This window comes from Carex rostrata, chromosome 2, assembly GCF_964058835.1.
Source record: "Carex rostrata chromosome 2, lpCarRost1.2, whole genome shotgun sequence".
Classification (NCBI taxonomy): Eukaryota; Viridiplantae; Streptophyta; class Magnoliopsida; order Poales; family Cyperaceae; genus Carex; species Carex rostrata.
This window is the reverse complement of record NC_135919.1, coordinates 9,107,434-9,127,303: the sequence shown is the minus strand read 5'-3', so window position 1 is coordinate 9,127,303 and position 19,870 is coordinate 9,107,434. Positions and strand designations below refer to the sequence as shown.

Sequence of the window (19,870 nt, the reverse complement as noted above, 5' to 3'; positions counted from 1 at the left end):
CTGAAAATAAATTGCAATTGAAAGTAAAAGAGATGAGTTTAGAGAAATTGACACGCGGGATGATAACGGAGTTCGGCAAAACAATGGCCTACGTCTCCGGGGCGTCACAACCTCTTTCTAGGTGCGCCTTTCTATTACCCAATATGAAAGGATTACAATTGTGAACCGTGAGCCCTTACAAAACGAGAAGTCACGGCCAACGAGAGATGAGCGCCGGCGAGCCCTTACAACCAAGGGATGTCACACGAGCAACTCGAGAACAAGAGAAACACTCAATAGATCACTCTAACCTAATCTAACTAGAGATTAGTGAAGTGGATTTGAGGTTGTTTGAGATTGATTGAGAGATATTGAAGTTTTAAACTCAATCAACAATGGTGGAACCAAGCTCTCAGAAAATCGCCTCTTTTGAAGTTTAGGGACGGCTAGGTTTGATTTGAAAGTGATCTCTTCGGTCTATTTATAGTGGCAGCTCAAAAATGAGCTGATTGAGCTAAAACGTTACAACGTTTTCCAGAAACGTTGGTAACGTTTTATGAGCCTTCAAAAGTCCGAGAGCTGCACCAAAACGTTACAACGTTTATAAAACGTTACAACGTTTATAAAACGTTACAACGTTTATAAAACGTTACATAACGTTTTGCACTGTAAAAAACTTGATCAAAATCAGGAATTTCTGAAGTTTGGAAATTAATTAAAACGTTACCAACGTTTTAAAACGTTCAGAAAACGTTACCAACGTTTTAAAACGTTACAGCACCGTTTTTTGACTTTTTTTGACTTTGATCGAGTTGTTTCACAGCGTTTTCTTAAGGTATAATCGTTATAACGTTTTACAAACGTTACCAACGTTTTTATCCTGTTGAAACAACATCAAAAACACTTTACCAAGTTTAGATTTTACAATTTACATTCTTGATAAGTCTTCATGATTTCTTCAGTTCAAGTATTCCATATTGCAATTCCATTTGACTTGAACCTGCATAATTCTAAAATAGAAGAAATCGTAAAATTCAATAATTGTATGTTTTTGCAAATTAGTCAAATAGACTAAAATGATTATTGCTAGAACAACACCTTCGGGTCAACGGTTTACTGGTCGAACCGGTGGGTCAATCGGTTCAACCGCTGATTTTTTTGAAGAATCATAAACTTCAAAGTTCAGCAGCCTAAACTTGACAGCTCCAATTTTTTTTTGAGATATATAAGATTGTATCGTTTGGTGTACAGTTTTGAAGATAAATAGTTATGTGTTTGATATTCTTTAACATAACCAAGGTAGTTACTGGGTTGTTTAGATATAAACCTATATGATTACGATAAATATTGCTGATCATGTTCGTTACTGTTTGTTTCAAATTCATATGATATCATAGCCATAAGAAAAGTATCATCCCTATTCAATTTTTCATCTCATATTCAATAAAAAAAATTATCTGATGAAATCACCACGGAAAATAAAATTAAAAATTAGAAAAATCTAGCAGAATTCAAAATCTTTGCTTAAATCTAAGAGATTAGGCATTCGTGCCTAGAAGAATCAACAAATTAATCTGATTTTGAATCAAATTCTTTATCAGTAACGAAAAGTCAATCGAGGCATCCTCGAATTCAGCTCAAAAAGTTCTCCAAATCCAAATCAACAATTCAGATTCTTCGATCGAACTTTGATTCAAACATTCAAATTGTATTAATAGGATATTATTCCTAACCCGATTGAAACCAATCCCCTCTCAAATAATCAATTCCACTCAATTCTTATCAAAATCACCACAAAGTTAGATAACCTTTTACTGTGAAATCCCTTAAAGTCCCTGTTAACGAGGTGATCGTCTTTTTTACTTTCTCCATGGTTCTTCCTCCCAGTCTACATCAGCCGCCTTATGAGAAACACTTCTCGCACGACTGAACAATCTCTAGCGAGGGTTCTTGAACTCAAGTTGCAACTTCAAACTGTGAAGGAAGGATCGCTGAGTAGCGCAACCTAACAGTCTCGGATCAAGACGATCGCCGATGAACTTCGATCAATATGCTGGGAGGTTCTGGAGGAGGATCTTGTCTTATGCGCCTTTGCTGGCCTCGGCGCTGACTAAAACCCCTCGTCACGGTCATCACCTCTCAAGTGCCGTCTCTCGCCATGGCCGATCTCTACGAGCATCTCCTCACTTGCGACACCAGTCTTGAAATGAACGAAAATCTGAAGCTTAAAAAAAATCTGCTTTAAACCGGGTTTTTTGTTGAAATGGTTCAGCGGTTCTTAATAAAACTCGGTTGGTTAAATCAGTTTTGGCCGGTTCAATAGCATTAACGATCTATCAACTGAACCAGACCGGAGAGGTAACCGGGTCCGGTTTTTTTCGGTTAAACCGCCGGTCCGGTCCGGTTCTGATAACACTGCCAATTAGTCTCTTTTTTTGTTGAAAATAATTAAAAATCTATTGCCATTTTCCTTCTTGTTTCTGTTTTTTTTCATTCTTTTTACCTTGTTTGCTGGTCTCACTACAGTTCTCTCTCGAGCTTGAATCAAGAGAATTTAAAGTTCACCTCACCAGTCATCACCAAACCGTCTAGCTGTAAAATCGTTGGCGCATTGCCCCTTCAAAGCACTGGACCTCTCAGAATATTAAAAAAAAAAAGGATATGCATCACCGCAGCAATTCTTAAGTTGAAAAATAATAATTTAGGAGCTAAAATTTGAAGACAATTTTAAAAACTTGCACTAAAAAGATATTGCACACGGATTGACTAACAAGATGCTGTTATTTACAGCATAATTTAGCCCACTGATTAAGGTATATCACAATCGTAATTTGTCGTCAATAATAGAGTTAATAATACATTTAAATAACTAGTCCATAATAGCAAAGAGATTCATAAAACATATTGACAATTGAATAATTCGTGAATTAAACGTAAATCATGTTATTATGTTTCTATCTCTCCAAGAAAAAAAAAACAGTATGGATGAAATAAATTATCTCGTCCAAAAAACTTTTTATTTTTATAATTAGTGAATTTGTGTGGTTAAAGATGAGTTAACTGCTTGTAATGGAGATAAATTATCCGTTCTTCTTATATTTCGAAATTTCATCAAATTCTAACCCTATTTTGATATATATATATTTTTTCTTTTATTAACAAAAAATCGGCTGCTTGGAGTAACCTCCCCGAATTCATATCACCTAAAGTAACTCAAAGTTTGGGTTTAGACTGGACCGTCAGATCTGTTTTGGCACGAATGTTAAAGGGACCGTGCATTCCATCTTGGACCGATTGACCCAGATTCTAATCGGACGGTCATAATTTGAGTTACATCAGAGGTTGCGGACTCGCTTCGGAAGCGTAACCTCTGCGGCGGTGTATGGAGCTTTTAATCTGCTCCGTTCGTTTTCCCTGACCTCTTCCTACCCGCTCGATTCAAAACGCAGAGCTGTACGGAACTTTTAATCTGCTCCGTTCGTTTTCCCTGACCTCTTCCTACCCTCTCGATTCAAAACGCTGTACGGAGCTTTTAATCTGCTCCGTTCGTTTTCCCTGCTCTCTTCCTACCCACAAAACGAACGGCTCCGCAGCGGAGGATACGCTTCCGACTCGCCTTACCCATCTCTTTTCTCTCTGTTTCCTCTTTCCATCGGTTTCCCTTTGCAGTTTCTCCGAGAAAGTTAAAAAAAAAATTAGTATTCTATATACCAGATTAAATATGGTGAAAGAGTTCATACTGAACACAGGAGCGAAGATTCCATCGGTCGCACTTGGCACTTATAGCCGCCACGCGGAAGGTTTCGGAGATTCTATCATCACCGCCGTCAAGGTTGTTGTACTATCATCTCTCATAAAAAAAAAAATTCATTTACTGTCAGATGTTTTTTTCCTATTGTAACAGACCAGTAACTGATTCGACCTGCTCAGGACTGTAGAATATAGAAATTTTCTTATCCTCATCCCGTAGGAGTAAAATTTAGAAGCTGGTTCTTTAACTTTCTTCCCAAAAGCCAATTCCAAAAAGGAACGAAAGAAAAAAATGTCATAATAATCAAGTTACTTTTTTTTTTCTATATAAAATAGAGCTCATAATATTTTAAGTAATGTAGGTGATTTGCTAATTAAAATGTGCTTATGTACTATAAGATCCTTTTCCTTTCTAATGTGACAGGCTGGTTACCGGCATATTGATTGTGCACACATGTACAACAATGAGAAGGAGGTACTCGTTCTCCTTCGGTGATAGTTCCATTAATTGCATGCTTACAAAAAGAATATATATGTGCATGCTAAGTTATTAATTTAAATGTTGCCGGACTTATGTTTGAGCTTGCTTATTGAGGTTGGGAATTTCCTACTCAGCAATTGTTGCTTATTATATACACTGGTGGAAGTTGATAGAGGGAAATGTGTGCTAAGCACCTCCTATAAATTGAAATTTTATTGTATTGTCCTTTAAAATTTTATTTTTAAAATTATACTATCAGACCACCTCATAAAATGAAATTTGAAATTACAGAACACTTATTGAACCAGCCCCATATCTCAATTTTCTGGTTCTGCTCTGATTATATAGGTTGGTGTTGCACTAAAGAGGCTATTTGAAGATGGTGTGGTCAAGCGTGAAGATCTATTCATCACATCTAAGCTATGGTTTTTTTTCTTAAACCACACTAAAAGAGGATTTTGCACCTATTTTATTGGCTAAGGATTTATCTCTATTGCCTAAAGTCGGAAAGAAATTTCAGGTGTAGTGATCTTTCACCACAGGATGCACCTGTTGCACTTGATGCGACCTTAAAGGATCTGAATTTGGATTATCTGGACCTTTATTTGGTAAGTTATTAGTTGTTTCGAATATCACTTGTAATGTAGCAATTTTTGTCTGAAAGTCTGTGATGGCTGGTACGACTCAAAAATGTTTCAGTCATTGGCTTATAACTTTGTCATATTATTCTTGTCCTGTGATTTCTTCTTCATTACTTCAAGTTGTTCTAAGTTCTAACCTTTTTCCTGACATTAACTGGTACGACTGGCACACTGTATAATTTCTATATTCACAAAGGAGAACTGCCTTGATGCAGTTACATTGATGTAGAATTTTTTACTTGAATCGTAAATCATGCTGTACGGAGGAATAATTGTGTCTTTATCATATAATGAAGATTCACTGGCCATTTCGGGTCAAGAAAGAAGGCAGCGTCAGCCCAGAAAATTTTCTCGTGCCTGATATACCGGCAACATGGCAAGCAATGGAGAAGCTGTATGATTCTGGGAAAGCACGTGCAATCGGTGTGAGCAATTTCTCTTGCAAAAAACTGGGAGATCTCCTTGAAGTAGCACGGGTCCCACCTGCTGTCAACCAGGTGGAATGTCATCCTAGCTGGCAACAGATAAAGCTGCACGAGTTTTGTCAGTCAAAGGGTGTTCACATCACAGTAAGTTTATCTTTCTATCTAAGAGCATATACATCTGCCTGATAAAAATAAAAAACCGAAAACAGCTGTCAAGAACAAAATAAAATTATGTTAATTTTAATTTCTAAACCTCTACACTCGTGCAATTAACTGTTAATTTATTTTAGTGGCTACGTCAGTAATTATTACTATGGAAGAGAACAAAGTCAATAGAAACAATTAGAAAGTGATTTCTTAAAAAAAAAAAAAACTTATTAGAAATTGATGTTACATCCCAGAAATTAGAAAAGAAATACCATGTGTGCTTTTAGAAATAAAAAAAGAAATCCCAATGCAGACGCTTTAAAGAATGGTTGACATGTGCCCCTACAACAGATGAGAAAGATCTCACATTTCCCCTCTATAACACGGTATAATATCACATAAAAGTGCTCTCTCCTGGTGTCATTAATTATTTCTTTTTTCTGATGTCATTAGTTGTTGTAGTTTAATTAGGTATATATGGCATTTCATACTTGTGGGGTTATCCATGATATTATTTGTTTTTGAGGGGTGTACATGATATTTATAGTATTCTGCAGAGGTCAATTAAATTGTACATTTGTACAATCTATACCTATCCAAAAGTTCAGACCATTTAAACTTGTTTTGCATTTATACACTTGTGTCCATTGAACTCTTAAAACACTGACAGTATAGTGTAATAACCATGTCCTTGAACTTTTTGAAGTATAGAAAAAAAACTTTTGAGTGTTCCATATTGCTTTCGACCTTGCTCACATTTTCTACAGCAAACAATTATTTGTCAAACTTTTCTGTTCTTCAGAGTTGTTTTTTTTAAACTCCAGATTACGTAAGTTCTCATATTTTTTAAAAGAATTCTCTACTTTACAATGATGTCTTCCTAATTTCTAACATAATTAAAAAGAAAAATAATACCCATGTCAACAAACTTTTTAGTATGATTTTTTGTCTTGTTAGTGAGCTATTACTTTTGTCTGACATTTACTTTTGGTCCTTTTGTTGGCAAAGGCATATGCTCCTTTAGGTAGGCCGGCATATACTTCAGGCAACAATGCAGTGTTATCAGACCCAATTGTGCAAATGGTTGCCGAGAAACTGGGTAAAACACCGGCACAAGTTGTTCTTCGTTGGGGACTCCAGATGGGGCACACTGTACTTCCCAAGAGCAAGAATGAGTCTAGGATGAAAGAAAACCTAGATTTGTTTGATTGGTCTATACCTGAAAAACTTTTTGCCAAGTTCTCTGCAATTGAACAGGCAAGTAATTTATCATTTTTCTTATCTTATTATTTGGAGAAAATAAGATGTGCATATCAGAGGATCCTTGCCTGCTAATCCAAATCTGATAAATGATTTTCTGATTGTGTGTCTGAGATCAATTACTCGAGTCTTGTGGAATATATTCTCATATTTCTAATCTTACAGGCAATATAGAGCAGTTTTGATTTTGACAAAATAGACAGGGGATGGTTTAGGGGCTTTACTGGATATTTCGCCTTCCCTTGTTTTCAACTACACCATCTATAAAAAAAAAAGAGGAGCAGAAAGAATAGTGAGGCTATGGTACTATGCATATACCATAGCCTCACTCAAAAAGAACTTTTCTATTATTTTTCTGAGAGTTTGAAGTTGTCATTCTCAGGTTAAGCTAGTGCGCGGGGAATTTTTTGTTCACCAGCAAAGCATCTATAAGAGTTTAGAAGATCTCTGGGACGGAGAAATCTAACACACTTATCGAAATGAAATCCTGGTTGTTGAACTTTTTTTTACCTTTTTTTTTCCCCATAATAACTCGTGGGACAATTTATTTGCTGCACAAGGAGCAAATATTATAATATCAAGTTTGAGATGCTTGAAAATATTTTTAGCAATATACTTGAAGAAATAAAATTAAATATGTAGTACCGGTTTTGCCGATAAGTCTAAATAAATCCTCAGAGGCATAGTGACAATGTATGCGAGAAATTCGCGTTTTATTCAGGTATTAACTTTTTTTTTTACTTTTCCGAACCAAACTTCGAATGAGACGCAAAAAAAAACGTATAATACGTTTTATTCGCACTAGTCACTAATTATTTGCGAGAAAAACATGAACCATTTTTTTTTTTATTTGGTGTTTTTTTTTGAGTTTTTTCTTCTTCTTTATTATACCGAATCATTTCCGAACCCGAATCATGAATTTTTGACCCCGCAGAACTGAACCCGAATTATGAATTTTTGACCTTGTAGTTATGAACCCGAACTATTCATTTGTCACTGTACTCAGAGGTGAGCAATGTGTACCAAAAATGACCTTCATTTGGCATCTCATGATTAGATCCGGCTGCATCAATTCCTCACTACATTAATTTTCCTTTCAATTTCCTGCGGAGTTCTTTTTATGGGAAGATTCCCTTTGTTTGGATTATATATTGAGCGAATTATGGACCCGATTGAAGACGTTTAAGGAATTAAATCTGAGAAGTTCAATTCAAATTAAAACTTGGTTATCATGTCTAATTAGTTTTGTTATTTTAAATTCTGCATCTTGGCGTCTAGGCATGATCCTGATTGTCAATATGTAATATGTAGTTTAAATGTTTTGAAAGAATAACACAGATATTTAATTTCCGATGTTACTTTTTTTATGAGCGAGTCTATGGTACTATGCATATCACGGTTGTTACGTGCTACGGCTCAATATTCGAGTTTTTAAAATCCTAATGATTGATCCGAACCGTTCATCTTGTTCTGCATATTAATGTGTTTGGAGACCAAATTTTACATTTTTTGAAATTTGTTTACTATTTTTTTTAGATAATTAAAAAATCACTTGATCTGAAAATTCTGGACCATCCAAAAAAAGTGATATTCAATAAATCTAAAAAAAATAGTAAAATTTTTTCAAAAAATGTAAAATTTGGTCTCCAAACACATATTAATATGGAGAACAAGATAAACGGTTCGGATTGACCGTTAGGATTTTGAAAAGTCGAATATTGAGCCGTATTACGGACCAAATCGTAATATGCATAGTACCATAGACTCACTCTTTTTTTTATAACATTATCTGATAAATATTTAACTTCTAACAATTATTTCTATATAAATTTTTTAATTTTTTTTATTTCGCAAGTTGACAGATACGTAATAAATATATATGAACAATCGCCACAAAGTACAATTATGCATATTTAAATCCACTAAATACTGATGCATCAAATGACCGACTGAAACATACCAAACCTAAACCATTAAAAACCAAAAATCGAAGTACAATTCGTTTCATAGTTCCCTTCTTAATTAAGCTGACATGATTTCAACAACCTTTCTAATAGATGGCCTGACCATGATTTTCTCATACCATGCCTTAACATGCGGGTACAAGTCGAACACAGACCCGTATTGTGTCGACATGATGTAATAAATGCTTGGAAAATGACTGAGATCAGCAAAACTGACGACATCTCCTGCTAAGTACTTGCATTGTGACAAGCGTGTCTCATACACGTCAAGCACCTTCTTTAGCTTCTCTAAGTTTGCGTCTACAACCTGTTGGTCGATGGCTTCCCCAAGCATCGGCTTAACAATGACATTGTACATCATGGCAGAGCAAGGTGGGTTGAATTGGCCGTATTCGACATCTAGCCATGCATCTACCAATGAGGCTTCTTTGAGATTGTCTTCTCGGAAAAGGTCAGACTTGTATTTGCGGACAACGTAACGTGAAATTGCGCGTGACTCTGATTCAACAAAAGCTGAATATGTTAGAAACACAACACATACAGTAAAGATATCTCTTGCTACTAATGATAGAAAAAAAATGTGCTATCTATATTGATTTGATTTTGATCAGGCAGTTTGAATCTTTCTTTATTAAGATCATGTTTGGTTGCTACTTAAAATTAAGAACAATTGAATTCCTTACTCTAAAATAAGATGGTTCAAGTTATTCTAGATTGGTTGGAGCTTGTTGCTTAAATTATGATTTAAATTATTGACTAATTAATAGAGAAAACAAAAAGAAAATGAAAATATGTTTTGACATTGAGTCCTACAGACGGAGTAAGCTAATCCGTCTAAAAAGCTGAATTAAATTACTCCGTTTATTTTACTTCTCATTTGACAACTTTGGTAGAAAGTACCTTGCTCTACAACCAAACATGACATGGATACATAATGCAGGACAAGATAAGAAAAATCAGAACTCACCAAAAAGCATGAAATCATCATCTTGGAAAGCAGGAACTTGGCCGAAGGGCTTCAAAGAATAAATTTAACATATATAATAAGATTCAGATATCACACACATAATATGATTCAACAAAGGGGAGTAGCCATACCAAGAAATCATTTCTCAATTTATTTCATCATTTGGGCCCTGTGTATTATTTTGTTAAGCGGACATGTTAATTAAGTATTACTAGACACATTTTTGAAAAAGAAAAAAAATACTAACAAATAATAGACAAAAAAATTCAAATCTTTTAATTGAAGAAATAGTACTTTGGGTACGTAATTTAAGGGATTTTTCGTGCTAATTGATTGATACAAATTACACCCCAACTTATTGGGGGAATTTTCATGCATAACCTTCAAAAACTTTAAAATTACATATTCTCCTTTCTAAATACATAATATCATATTTATCCTTCTAAGTTCTAACGTTAAAAAATGCATAAATTTACTCATTTTACCATTCTATTAATTAATACTCATTTTAAATTTATAAAATATCTATTTTATGATTTATTAGAAAATAAAAAATATATAGTCCGTTTAAAAAATATCAATCTTCTAATTAATCGATTTTCGAGTACAAATAATTCCTTTTCTACCTGTGATGTATTCAGTTTCAGAGCATGAAATTTCCCAAAAGTTAATTGTGATAGAGAAACCTTCAAGTTATTAGTTATACACTAAATTAATGACATTTAGTATTTTCGATCCTGAGCATATAAATGTGTGTTTTATTTACTAGTTGATTTTATTCTGAGAATGTAAAAATACTATGTAAATATAATTTTTAACATTAATATATTATCAGCCGGCTACTGACCAGATATTCTTCAAAAAAAGAGCATATAAAAATGTGATTGGTAACAAATGCAAAGATGGTATTTAGCAGAATAATAAATAAAAATAGACTAGTACATTGCGTGCAAGATGCATGGGGCTTTTGATCTTGCCGGAGATGAAGTCGACTGGCACCACCTCGTAGTCGATTCCAACCTCCTCCAGGCTTATCAACACCCTTGCTACACTTCCTGTATATGCTAAACCATAAACCTTTATCCCCATTTCTGTGCTTGAAGAAGAAGAAGAAGAAGAAGAAGAAGAAGAAGACGGAGACATATTTTATAGGGAGAGGCATTGACTGAGTTTCCGCTCATGTCGGAGCGGAGCTTCCTCGAACCTTCTTGGATTATAAAATTAAGCTTTTGATTTCGTTTTACTTTTGTCGTTTTTGTTTGAATTGGTATGTTTGACCTTTTGCTATAACAGATAACATCAGCTCTATTTTCAGAAAAGTAATAAATAATTTTTTTAAAAGAATGGATAAGTGGATAACCGTGTAAAATATGCAACTCTTTTTTTTTTTTTTTTAAAGAGATTCGCAAAAGAATCGCATTACACAGATATTGTATACAATATAGATATGATAATTTTAAAAAAAAAAATCTAAAAAACAATAAGTCTATTATATATATAGGTTAGCTAACATCCGGCCATTTTTATTAATACCCTAAAATATTTTTTTTTTAAAACTACCCGCATTATATATTTTTTAAAAAAAACTGTCATGACCATCAGGCCCACGGGCAGCCCAGATCCTCTAGCAGACCGCCCGGGCTAGGGGCAGTCCGCTAGGGACCAAACCGCCTGGGGGCTGGGCGGTCCTCTATTTTTTTTTTTAGAGATCTTAATATTTTGATTTAAATAATTTTGTGAAGAAAAAAAAATTTTGTATGCCAAAAAATAAGACATTTGATATATTTATGAGTGCGATATTGTAACTCTTTATAACTTTGATTTGATTTGTCAGTTGAATATCACAAGTCTAAAGATAACACTAATTAAGGACTTGGCCTTGATTCTTAAAAATATCAAAGCTCTGACAGCTTGTTGATCTTCTTATCTTTATTTCTGGTACTAAAACAGTAGTTTAGAGTTACTAAAATATGTTCAAACCTCAAATTAGATCTTTGTCCATGCACAAACACCCTAGACTGATCTCTGATATGGTACCAAGTCCAAACTCAGTAGCCAAGCACTAGGCAAATGCCACTGGTATAGTGCAATGCACTAAAAACATCAAATTTGACCTTTACTGGTAAATCAACAAGTATAGATTGATACAGGGACCAAACTGCAAAAGTGATTACACCAGCATGTAGAGCATTAAAAAATACACAGAATTGACATAAATTTCAATTTATTTGGATTTTTTTACAGTTAGTTATGAATTTTCAAAGTTTAGCTTTCGAAAAAACTTTAAATAGCCATAACTTTGGATAGGAAAGTCGGATTTGCGCGTATGACCACTTTTCGGAAAGGGGAGACGAGACAGATCCAAATATCGACCGGGAGATAACCTAAGCATCTGAAGCATTAGAATTTCAAAAAAAAATATCGTTTAGTGCCTCAAAAATTCAGTTTAAGTTTTCGTTCAATGGTAGATATACAACGATCGGTATTTGTTTAGGCAAAAGCCTAAGAGATTATTCAAGAATTATCTATATAATTATTTTACAATGCATTTACTATTTATTGTATTCGTTTGCCTATCTCCGAGCAAATGGTATATGTTGACAATAATCAAATAATTCAATTATTCTCTCTCTCGCTCTCCAATTATTCTCTAAAAAAATAAAGAAGTTGACATCATTGATGCAATCTAACCATATTTTCTTGTGTATATTTGAATAAAATAAATTATTAAGAATCAAGGCCAAGTCATTAATTAGTGTTATATTTAGACTTGTGATATCCAATTGACAAATCAAATCAAAGTTATAAAGAGTTACGACATCTCACTCATAAATATATCAAATGTCTTTTTTTTGGCATACAAGAAAACTTTTTCTTCACAAAATTATTTAAATCAAAATATTAAGATCTCTAAAAAAAAATAGAGGACCGCCCGGCCCCCAGGTGGTCTGGTCCCTAACATACCGTCTCTGACTCGGGCGGTCTACTAGAGGATCTGGGCCGCCCATGGGCCTGGCGGTCGGGGCAGTTTTAAAAAAAAATCTTTTTTTTAGGGTATTAATCAAAATGGCCGGATAACATCAAAATGGTAGTTCCTGAGCTTTGGTGCTATCAATTTGTTTTTGTGGTTTTTAAAATTCAAATAGTTGATTTTGAAGTGCTCAACGGTTCTGCATATTAAAATGTGTTTGGGAACCAAATTTTACATTTTTTTAATTTTTTTACTATTTTTTTTTATAAATTTTAAAATATCATTGGTTTTAAGATTCAAAACAATAATTTTAAAAAAAATTCATAAAAAATAGTAAAAAGTTTCTTATGTTGCAGTTGCAATGAAGCCGACAGTATTAAGATTAATCATAATCATAACTTAAATTAAATTTGCACAAAAAGCTAAAGATACAAATTAAATATGATAGTTACTAATATATATCACATAAGATTGTCTAGTATAATGGCAAACAATTTGAGAATTCAAATTTGATACGGATATGAATCCTATATTAGAGTATCAGAGTAACATAGCATTATACATTTACACTTTCTTTTTCGGCAGTCACATCAAATCTAATTATGTGGTTTGGAAAGTTTTCGAAATTTTGTTAAGCAAGATTTTGCTGAATTAAACTTCAGTCGCTTAGTTTAAACATATTTTGTTATACAATGACATATTGTTTTATGAAACATTTTTGACAGAACCGTCACAAAAAAAATGATACTAGTTTTTTAAATTAACTTTTTTTTTTAATGCTACATAGAAAAGAATGGCAACAAATTGTGTTGGAGTCGAACCGATAGGCACCTGCAATTCACTGTTCAACTCGAAACTATAGATATCCGAGGTCTAGGTTTCATGTTGCTCCTCCTGTACACCATTTTACAAAACGAGTCACTGACAACGTGGGCCCCATTATATTTCCTAAATCAAAGAACATTTTGGTCAATAAATTATTCACGTAAAAGGTCTCCATATTTAGTTATTTACATAATTTGTATCCTCTCGAGTAACGTAAAAGAGAATCTTTTATAATTAGTGAATTCCTATTATTTATTCTTTTAACTTTGCACAAATTTCAAAGCACAAATAATACTGGCCGTGCATCATTCTGAATAGACACTATTTTTGAAATGATATGAAACTGTAAAGTAATAAACTCCACCGTTCAATATCTGAGAGGATACTTATTTCATATTTACATAAAACTGGCTAACAATAATTTGTATTATAATCTTTTAGTTTTCTATTTTTTTTTCTTTTTTTGGTGTTCAATTTTCTTGTTTTCATAAAATCTATTTTTATGATAACTACCATCTTTACTTGACTGAATTAATTAATGAATAAAGAAAATAAATTAAAGTTTATGATGAATAATTAAACTTTATTACTCGTGATTAAATATCATATGATCAAGTCCCGATCTGACTCCCTACACGATCGGCTTCATTGCGACCGCCACACAAGTTTCTGATTAAGAGTCTTATTTTATTTGTTATTTATTTCATGCAAAATGCCACAAAGCATCCTTTCGACTCTCCTTCATCTCACGATTTCATTCCAATAAATTGTCGATAACATTATTGTTCGATAAAGAAAAGGAGGAAATGGCAAAGAGCGAGAATCAAGAAAATGCGCCTCTCTATTTTGACCTGAACACGGGTGCGAAGATCCCAGCCGTTGGTTTAGGCACATGGAAGGCGCCTTCAGGTCTTGTTGGGGATGCTGTCATTACAGCGATCAAGGTTATCTTTCTTTTAATCTCTGGTTTTGTACATATCCATTTTTTGTTGTTGTTGAATTATGTCCTAAAAAACAGTGGTGGAACTTAAAAATTTAGATTGGGGGCCAAAATATAAAATATTAAATGCATAATGTGTTGTTGCTTGTTATCAGGTTCTAAATAGTGTGCTATAGTGCTGCATTTTCAGATTATAAAAGCTATGGCACTATAGCACGCTATAGTGCATTACAGCGGCGCAATATGACAATAGTGTTTTCGGACCATAAGACTACGTATTACCCCTTCCTCTTCCCTTCAAAAACAAAAAAAAATACCACACTGTTATCTTATATATATATATATATATATATATATATAGGAGGGATCAAGTTACAACAAGTTACAACAAGCATTATTTACATTTTCAAAGTCCAAATCGTCGATCCAAACTGTTAAATGTGATCTCTACAATAAAATGTGCTTGGAGACCAAATTTTACATTTTTCGGAATATTTTTACTATTTATTAAGATGGGTACAAAATTCAATGGTATAAATTTGACTAATTTTTCTACCCACCTTAATAAATAGTAAAAAAATTCCGAAAAATGTAAAATTTGGTCTCCAAGCACATTTTATTGTAGAGATCACATCTAACAGTTTGGATCGATGATTTGGACTTTGAAAATGTAAATAATTCTTGTTGTAACTCAAAAAATGTTGTAACTTGATCCCTTCTCATATATATATTACTTGCTCTAAACCTTGATCGCTCAAAACATCATAGAAGCTATAGTGTTTTCGGACCATAAAAGTTATGACACTATAGTGTTTAGCGTTTTCGGACCATAAAAAATACTAGGGTTCTAAATAGTACATTATAGTGTTTTCGGAGCATAAAAACTATAACATTATTGGCACTATATAGAACGCTATAGCACGTTATAGCAACGCAATATGACAATAGCGTCGTTTTTTCAACAACAACAATGTGAATTCTAACTATTAGACTACAGTCACACGTTTGATATTTAATGAGAATGCTGAACTATATAAAAACTAAAAGAAAAACGAAATTTCAATTAAATTTCTGTACACACGATGAAAATTTTTAAAATTAAAGTTGTTGGGTTTGCATTGAGGCCCTTAATATTTGCTCTCTTTTGTGTAGGCTGGCTATAGACATATTGACTGTGCAAGGGTATATGAAAATGAAAAAGAGGTAACCAAAGATTTTTCTTTTCTTTTTCTCATTTTGACATCTTTGATCTACTCTTAAAATTTAGATTATCACATAAGTGATTTATTTGGAGGAGGGTTCAAATACCTTTTGTTAATTTATGATAACAAAAAAATTAAATTGAAATCTCACAATAAAATCGCTGTGCGTGATCTAGGGTTGTAAATGAGCCGAGTTTGAGCGAGTTACCTCCAACTTGAACTCGGCTCGTTTAATAAACGAGCGAGCCAACTCGAGTTGTCGAACTCAGCTCGTTATCAACTTGAGTTGACTCACAACTCGTTTATAACTCGTTTAACCAGTGATAGTATTACAACACAAGTTCAAACTCAGCTCGTTATCAACTCGACTTGGCTCACAACTCATTTATAACTCGTTTAACCAGTGATAGTTTTACAACACAAGTTCAAACATATTTTGCACGAATCTCAAAGCACAAATAATAGTCTAGAGATCCGAGCTTGATTATTTTGGAATTTATTGTGACCAATACTATGTAACTTTATGTAACTCAAGTTATAAATGAGTGAGTTGGGGCCAACTCGAACTCAGCTCATTTATTAAACGAGTTGGTCAACTCGAGTTGTAAATGAGCCAAGTTAAACGAGCTGTAAATGAGCGAGTTACGAGTTCGAGCTTTTTTTCCCAGCCCTAGCGTGATCTATATTTCTCCATCTACACCCGTATAGTAAATAATAAACAACTTCGATTCTTTTGAGATAATGAAGAACTTGAAAAATTAACATTTGAAAATTGTTTGCATGAATGAAGTTTTATAAGCTCTTAATACTAATTTAAATAAATTGAATATATCATAATATTTGTATTTGTGCATAGAAAATGTGACAGTAGATCACATGTAACTTTTTTTGTTTTTATATTTAAGTTGTGGTATTGAGTTATAAAAGTTTTAATAATAATGAAGGCATTTGTACCTTAATACCTTAAATCTAGAAATAATGAACTTAAAAAAATTAACAAGGTCCATAATTATTTGAAATCATTATGTATTAATTAAATTTAAGGATAATTGCAAATTAGTTACCGCTTTTCACGCATGTTGAAGACCGATGGTATTTTAAAAGAAAGAAAATTTGAGACTCTGAGTTGATAAAGTATTAATTACATGCATTAGTGAATCTGTATTCCTTGTTTTTTTATTCAGTTTAAGATATGAGACTTGTTAATGTAGGTAGGAGATGCCTTAAAGAAGCTCTTTTTTGAAGGAGTTGTGAAGCGTAGTGAGATCTGGATCACTTCCAAACTCTGGTAACTTAAATTTAAGGAAAAGATATGAAAAAATTGCACTTTTTTGGTTCGAACCCATCAATATTGGATGAACTTAACCGGAAATTATGTTTCTTTAATGAAACAGGGTAAAAAGCCTTTTATCAAAAAATATATATATATATTGGATTAACTTAACAGTGCTAATAATATATATTTTTTTCTTTTATTTTTTAAGACAGTAGCGAGTAGTCTGCTAATAAATTTTATTGAAATTAAAAATCAAAATACATGTGTACTGGTATTTACAATGAATAAAAAAGGTAAAAAGAGAACTATGAAGTGAAAAAGGTCACAAAAACAGAGAATACAACAAGCAAAGACCTCCTATTGTCTAACCTACTAACAATATAACTAGAAAAATGAAGTCCATGTCTTTATGCCTTGAGCAATGTGGTCGACTGCTATTTGTGATGGCTTTCTTTCGGAGGAAAAAAAAAATATTATGTTCCTCTCCTTCCAAATGTCCCACACTTGGAATGCAATTCAAATTATATTTGTATGAAACTTATGAAAAATGGTAGAATTTGATTCAACTTTACCATTCACCAAAAGACTTGGACCACTAATATGTAAGGCCAATAATATCTGTGTAAACCTAGTCCATTTTTGAAAATTTTCTGGGTTTGTTTTGAAAAATATTGCCAAATTTGTTAAGTTAATTTATTGTTAATGGATTCAAAACCTTTTTTTCTAGTCGAGAAGTAACAACATAAAGAAGTTGTAATATAACATGAGAAAAATAATACACTACCTTGGTGCTTTGATCTTGTTCTACAACATAATCAATGCATTTGTATAAAAAAAGTGAAATTTGGAGTTTGATTATGTAAGATCAACAGTCAGAAAGATTAGCAAACTTATTGTACCATTTGGTGCATTGATTTTGAATCTCTTGTTCTTATACAAAACAAACTCAAAATTTTGAAAATTTTTGGCGTGCTTGCTCACTTGTACATAGAACAACATCAATGAAATTTGTACATAAAACCAAAGGCGAATTTAATTTCAAAAACCTTAGTTGTACTAGAGCGCAGTTAACTTCATCAGTTTGTATTTTGAAGGAATTTGAAGTCCCTAATAGTAAAATTAATTAAAATATATATTTCTGTTTTCTTGTTATACTGTACAGGTGTAGTGACCATGCCCCAGAGGATGTCTCAAAGGCACTAAGCAAGACACTTGAAAACTTACAACTGGATTACATTGACCTTTATTTGGTATTTAATTCTATTTCTTTTTTTAATGTCTTAGTCACTTGAATATTATTTTTTTCCTTTTCGTAATGTCCTGAATCCTGGCTGATCTTCTCTTTTTGCCATAATTTATTCATTAACCATTAGATCAGAGGCTACGTATTACCCCTTCCTCTTCCCCTCAAAAACAAAAAAAAATACCACACTGTTATCTTATACATATATTACTTGCTCTAAAGCTTGACCACTCGAAACATCATAGATCCACTGGCCGATACGCACAAAACCAGGCTCTCGTGGATTTGAATCAGAGGTGATGCTCCCTCTGTGCCTTGAGGAGACATGGAATGCAATGGAGGGACTGTATGCATCAGGCCAGGCGCGGGCCATAGGTGTCAGTAATTTCTCTACCAAGAAGTTACAGAACCTGCTGGGTATAGCTAAGGTGCCCCCAGCTGTGAACCAAGTTGAGTGCCATCCTATGTGGCAGCAGCCATCTCTCCACCACTTTTGTAAATCTTCCGGAGTTCACCTTTCGGTATGAACATTTTTTTTATTTTCTCTCGCCACTTGGTGTTATTGTCGGAAAGAATAACGTTTCTGTTGAATTTTTTCCTAATATCTTTAAGCCAAAAGAAATAGACTAGCCACAAAAGCATAATTCTCTCTCACTTTATTTTATCCCCCACTGACATGGCATGGTATTATGAAAATCCAGAATAATAATCCTTCAAAATCATCAAGACACATGTAATGCATTTATTAATTCAATGCATCTTCAGTAAATCAAGAATACAATTCATTTAGGCTTCTTGAATAAAGAAAGTAGAATAATAAAATATCCAACTCTTGAGTCTCTGAATAGACTATGCAACGATTACATTACAGGCGTATTCTCCACTGGGATCGCCAGGTTCATGGGTCAAAGGTGAGGTTTTAAAGGAGCTAATCTTGATTGAATTGGCCGAAAAACTACAAAAGTCGCCAGCTCAGGTTGCACTGAGATGGGGATTACAGAGCGGCCATAGTGTTCTTCCCAAGAGCACTTCCGAAGCACGGGTTAAGGAGAACCTCGATTTGTTTAGTTGGTCCATTCCTAAAGACCTTTTTGACAAACTTTCTGAGATCAAGCAGGTATAGATAATTAACCTGACTTTGCTCTCTGTTTAGAGGAATTTCAGATATGGTACTCGTACCAAAAAAAAAAAAAACCAACAGAGAAAGTAAACTGAAAGATTTGAAGGGAGAATGATGGGATTGTACTATATATATATTATTTCTATTGTTGAACACCAACTCATTTGTTAACTTATGCAAGATGAAAGATCAAAACCAGCTAACAAGTAAAATGTTCTATTTCCAGGCAAGGCTACTCAGAGGAGATTTTGCAATTCATGAGGCAGGACCTTACAAAAGCCTTGAAGAGCTATGGGATGGTGAGATCTGATCTCACAAACTGACACTCCAAAAGCTTACTATAAAAACTCTATTTCTGTGATTGGAATAGATTATCATATGATGCAACATTTTCTGTTATTTTCCCGTGGTCCAAGGGTAAAACTGGTATTCAAATTAGCATTATATTTTTTTCTTTTCTTCATGTCATTGTGGTTGGATTTGCCTATATTTGGAGATTTAACTTCAGATTTAAAAAGCAAATAGTGTGATTTCTCAACTTGAAATGCGAGTGGCTCCAAGAAAATATCTCAAATCTTGATTTAAAATGGAGGTTTGTTCCCTCCCAGAATTCATATCATCAAATCTTGATTAGTTAAAAGCAATCACAAAAGATTTATTACTTGCATTTAGGCAAACA

The 19,870-nt window shown here is 33.5% G+C and overlaps 3 protein-coding genes across 4 annotated transcripts; 2 read left to right on the top strand and 1 right to left on the bottom strand.

Annotated features, from left to right (window-relative positions):
* Positions 1 to 3,585: 3,585 nt before the first annotated feature.
* Positions 3,586 to 7,285, top strand: LOC144573301 (NADPH-dependent aldo-keto reductase, chloroplastic-like). Its single transcript, XM_078323048.1, has 7 exons — positions 3,586 to 3,811; positions 4,154 to 4,204; positions 4,559 to 4,635; positions 4,731 to 4,818; positions 5,148 to 5,420; positions 6,432 to 6,680; positions 7,066 to 7,285. Exons 1-7 carry the CDS (start codon positions 3,701 to 3,703, stop codon positions 7,147 to 7,149), a joined length of 933 nt encoding a protein of 310 aa, XP_078179174.1. The 5' UTR covers positions 3,586 to 3,700; the 3' UTR covers positions 7,150 to 7,285.
* Positions 7,286 to 8,586: 1,301 nt separating this feature from the next.
* Positions 8,587 to 10,710, bottom strand: LOC144573260 (putative glutathione S-transferase GSTF1). Its single transcript, XM_078322997.1, has 3 exons — positions 10,557 to 10,710; positions 9,615 to 9,663; positions 8,587 to 9,145 (listed from the first exon to the last, which is right to left on the bottom strand). The coding sequence occupies exons 1-3, from the start codon at positions 10,701 to 10,703 to the stop codon at positions 8,706 to 8,708; spliced, it is 636 nt and encodes a 211-aa protein (XP_078179123.1). The 5' UTR covers positions 10,704 to 10,710; the 3' UTR covers positions 8,587 to 8,705.
* Positions 10,711 to 14,134: 3,424 nt separating this feature from the next.
* On the top strand, positions 14,135 to 19,659 carry LOC144573225 (NADPH-dependent aldo-keto reductase, chloroplastic-like). 2 transcript variants are annotated; one of them, XM_078322950.1, is made up of 7 exons: positions 14,135 to 14,354; positions 15,503 to 15,553; positions 16,764 to 16,840; positions 17,991 to 18,078; positions 18,317 to 18,592; positions 18,943 to 19,188; positions 19,418 to 19,659. In XM_078322950.1, exons 1-7 carry the CDS (start codon positions 14,217 to 14,219, stop codon positions 19,499 to 19,501), a joined length of 960 nt encoding a protein of 319 aa, XP_078179076.1. In that variant the 5' UTR covers positions 14,135 to 14,216; the 3' UTR covers positions 19,502 to 19,659. The 2 variants fall into 2 exon arrangements, with proteins under 2 accessions (XP_078179076.1, XP_078179070.1); XM_078322944.1 differs by lacking the exon at positions 15,503 to 15,553 and having other exon boundaries at positions 14,153 to 14,354.
* Positions 19,660 to 19,870: the final 211 nt, after the last annotated feature.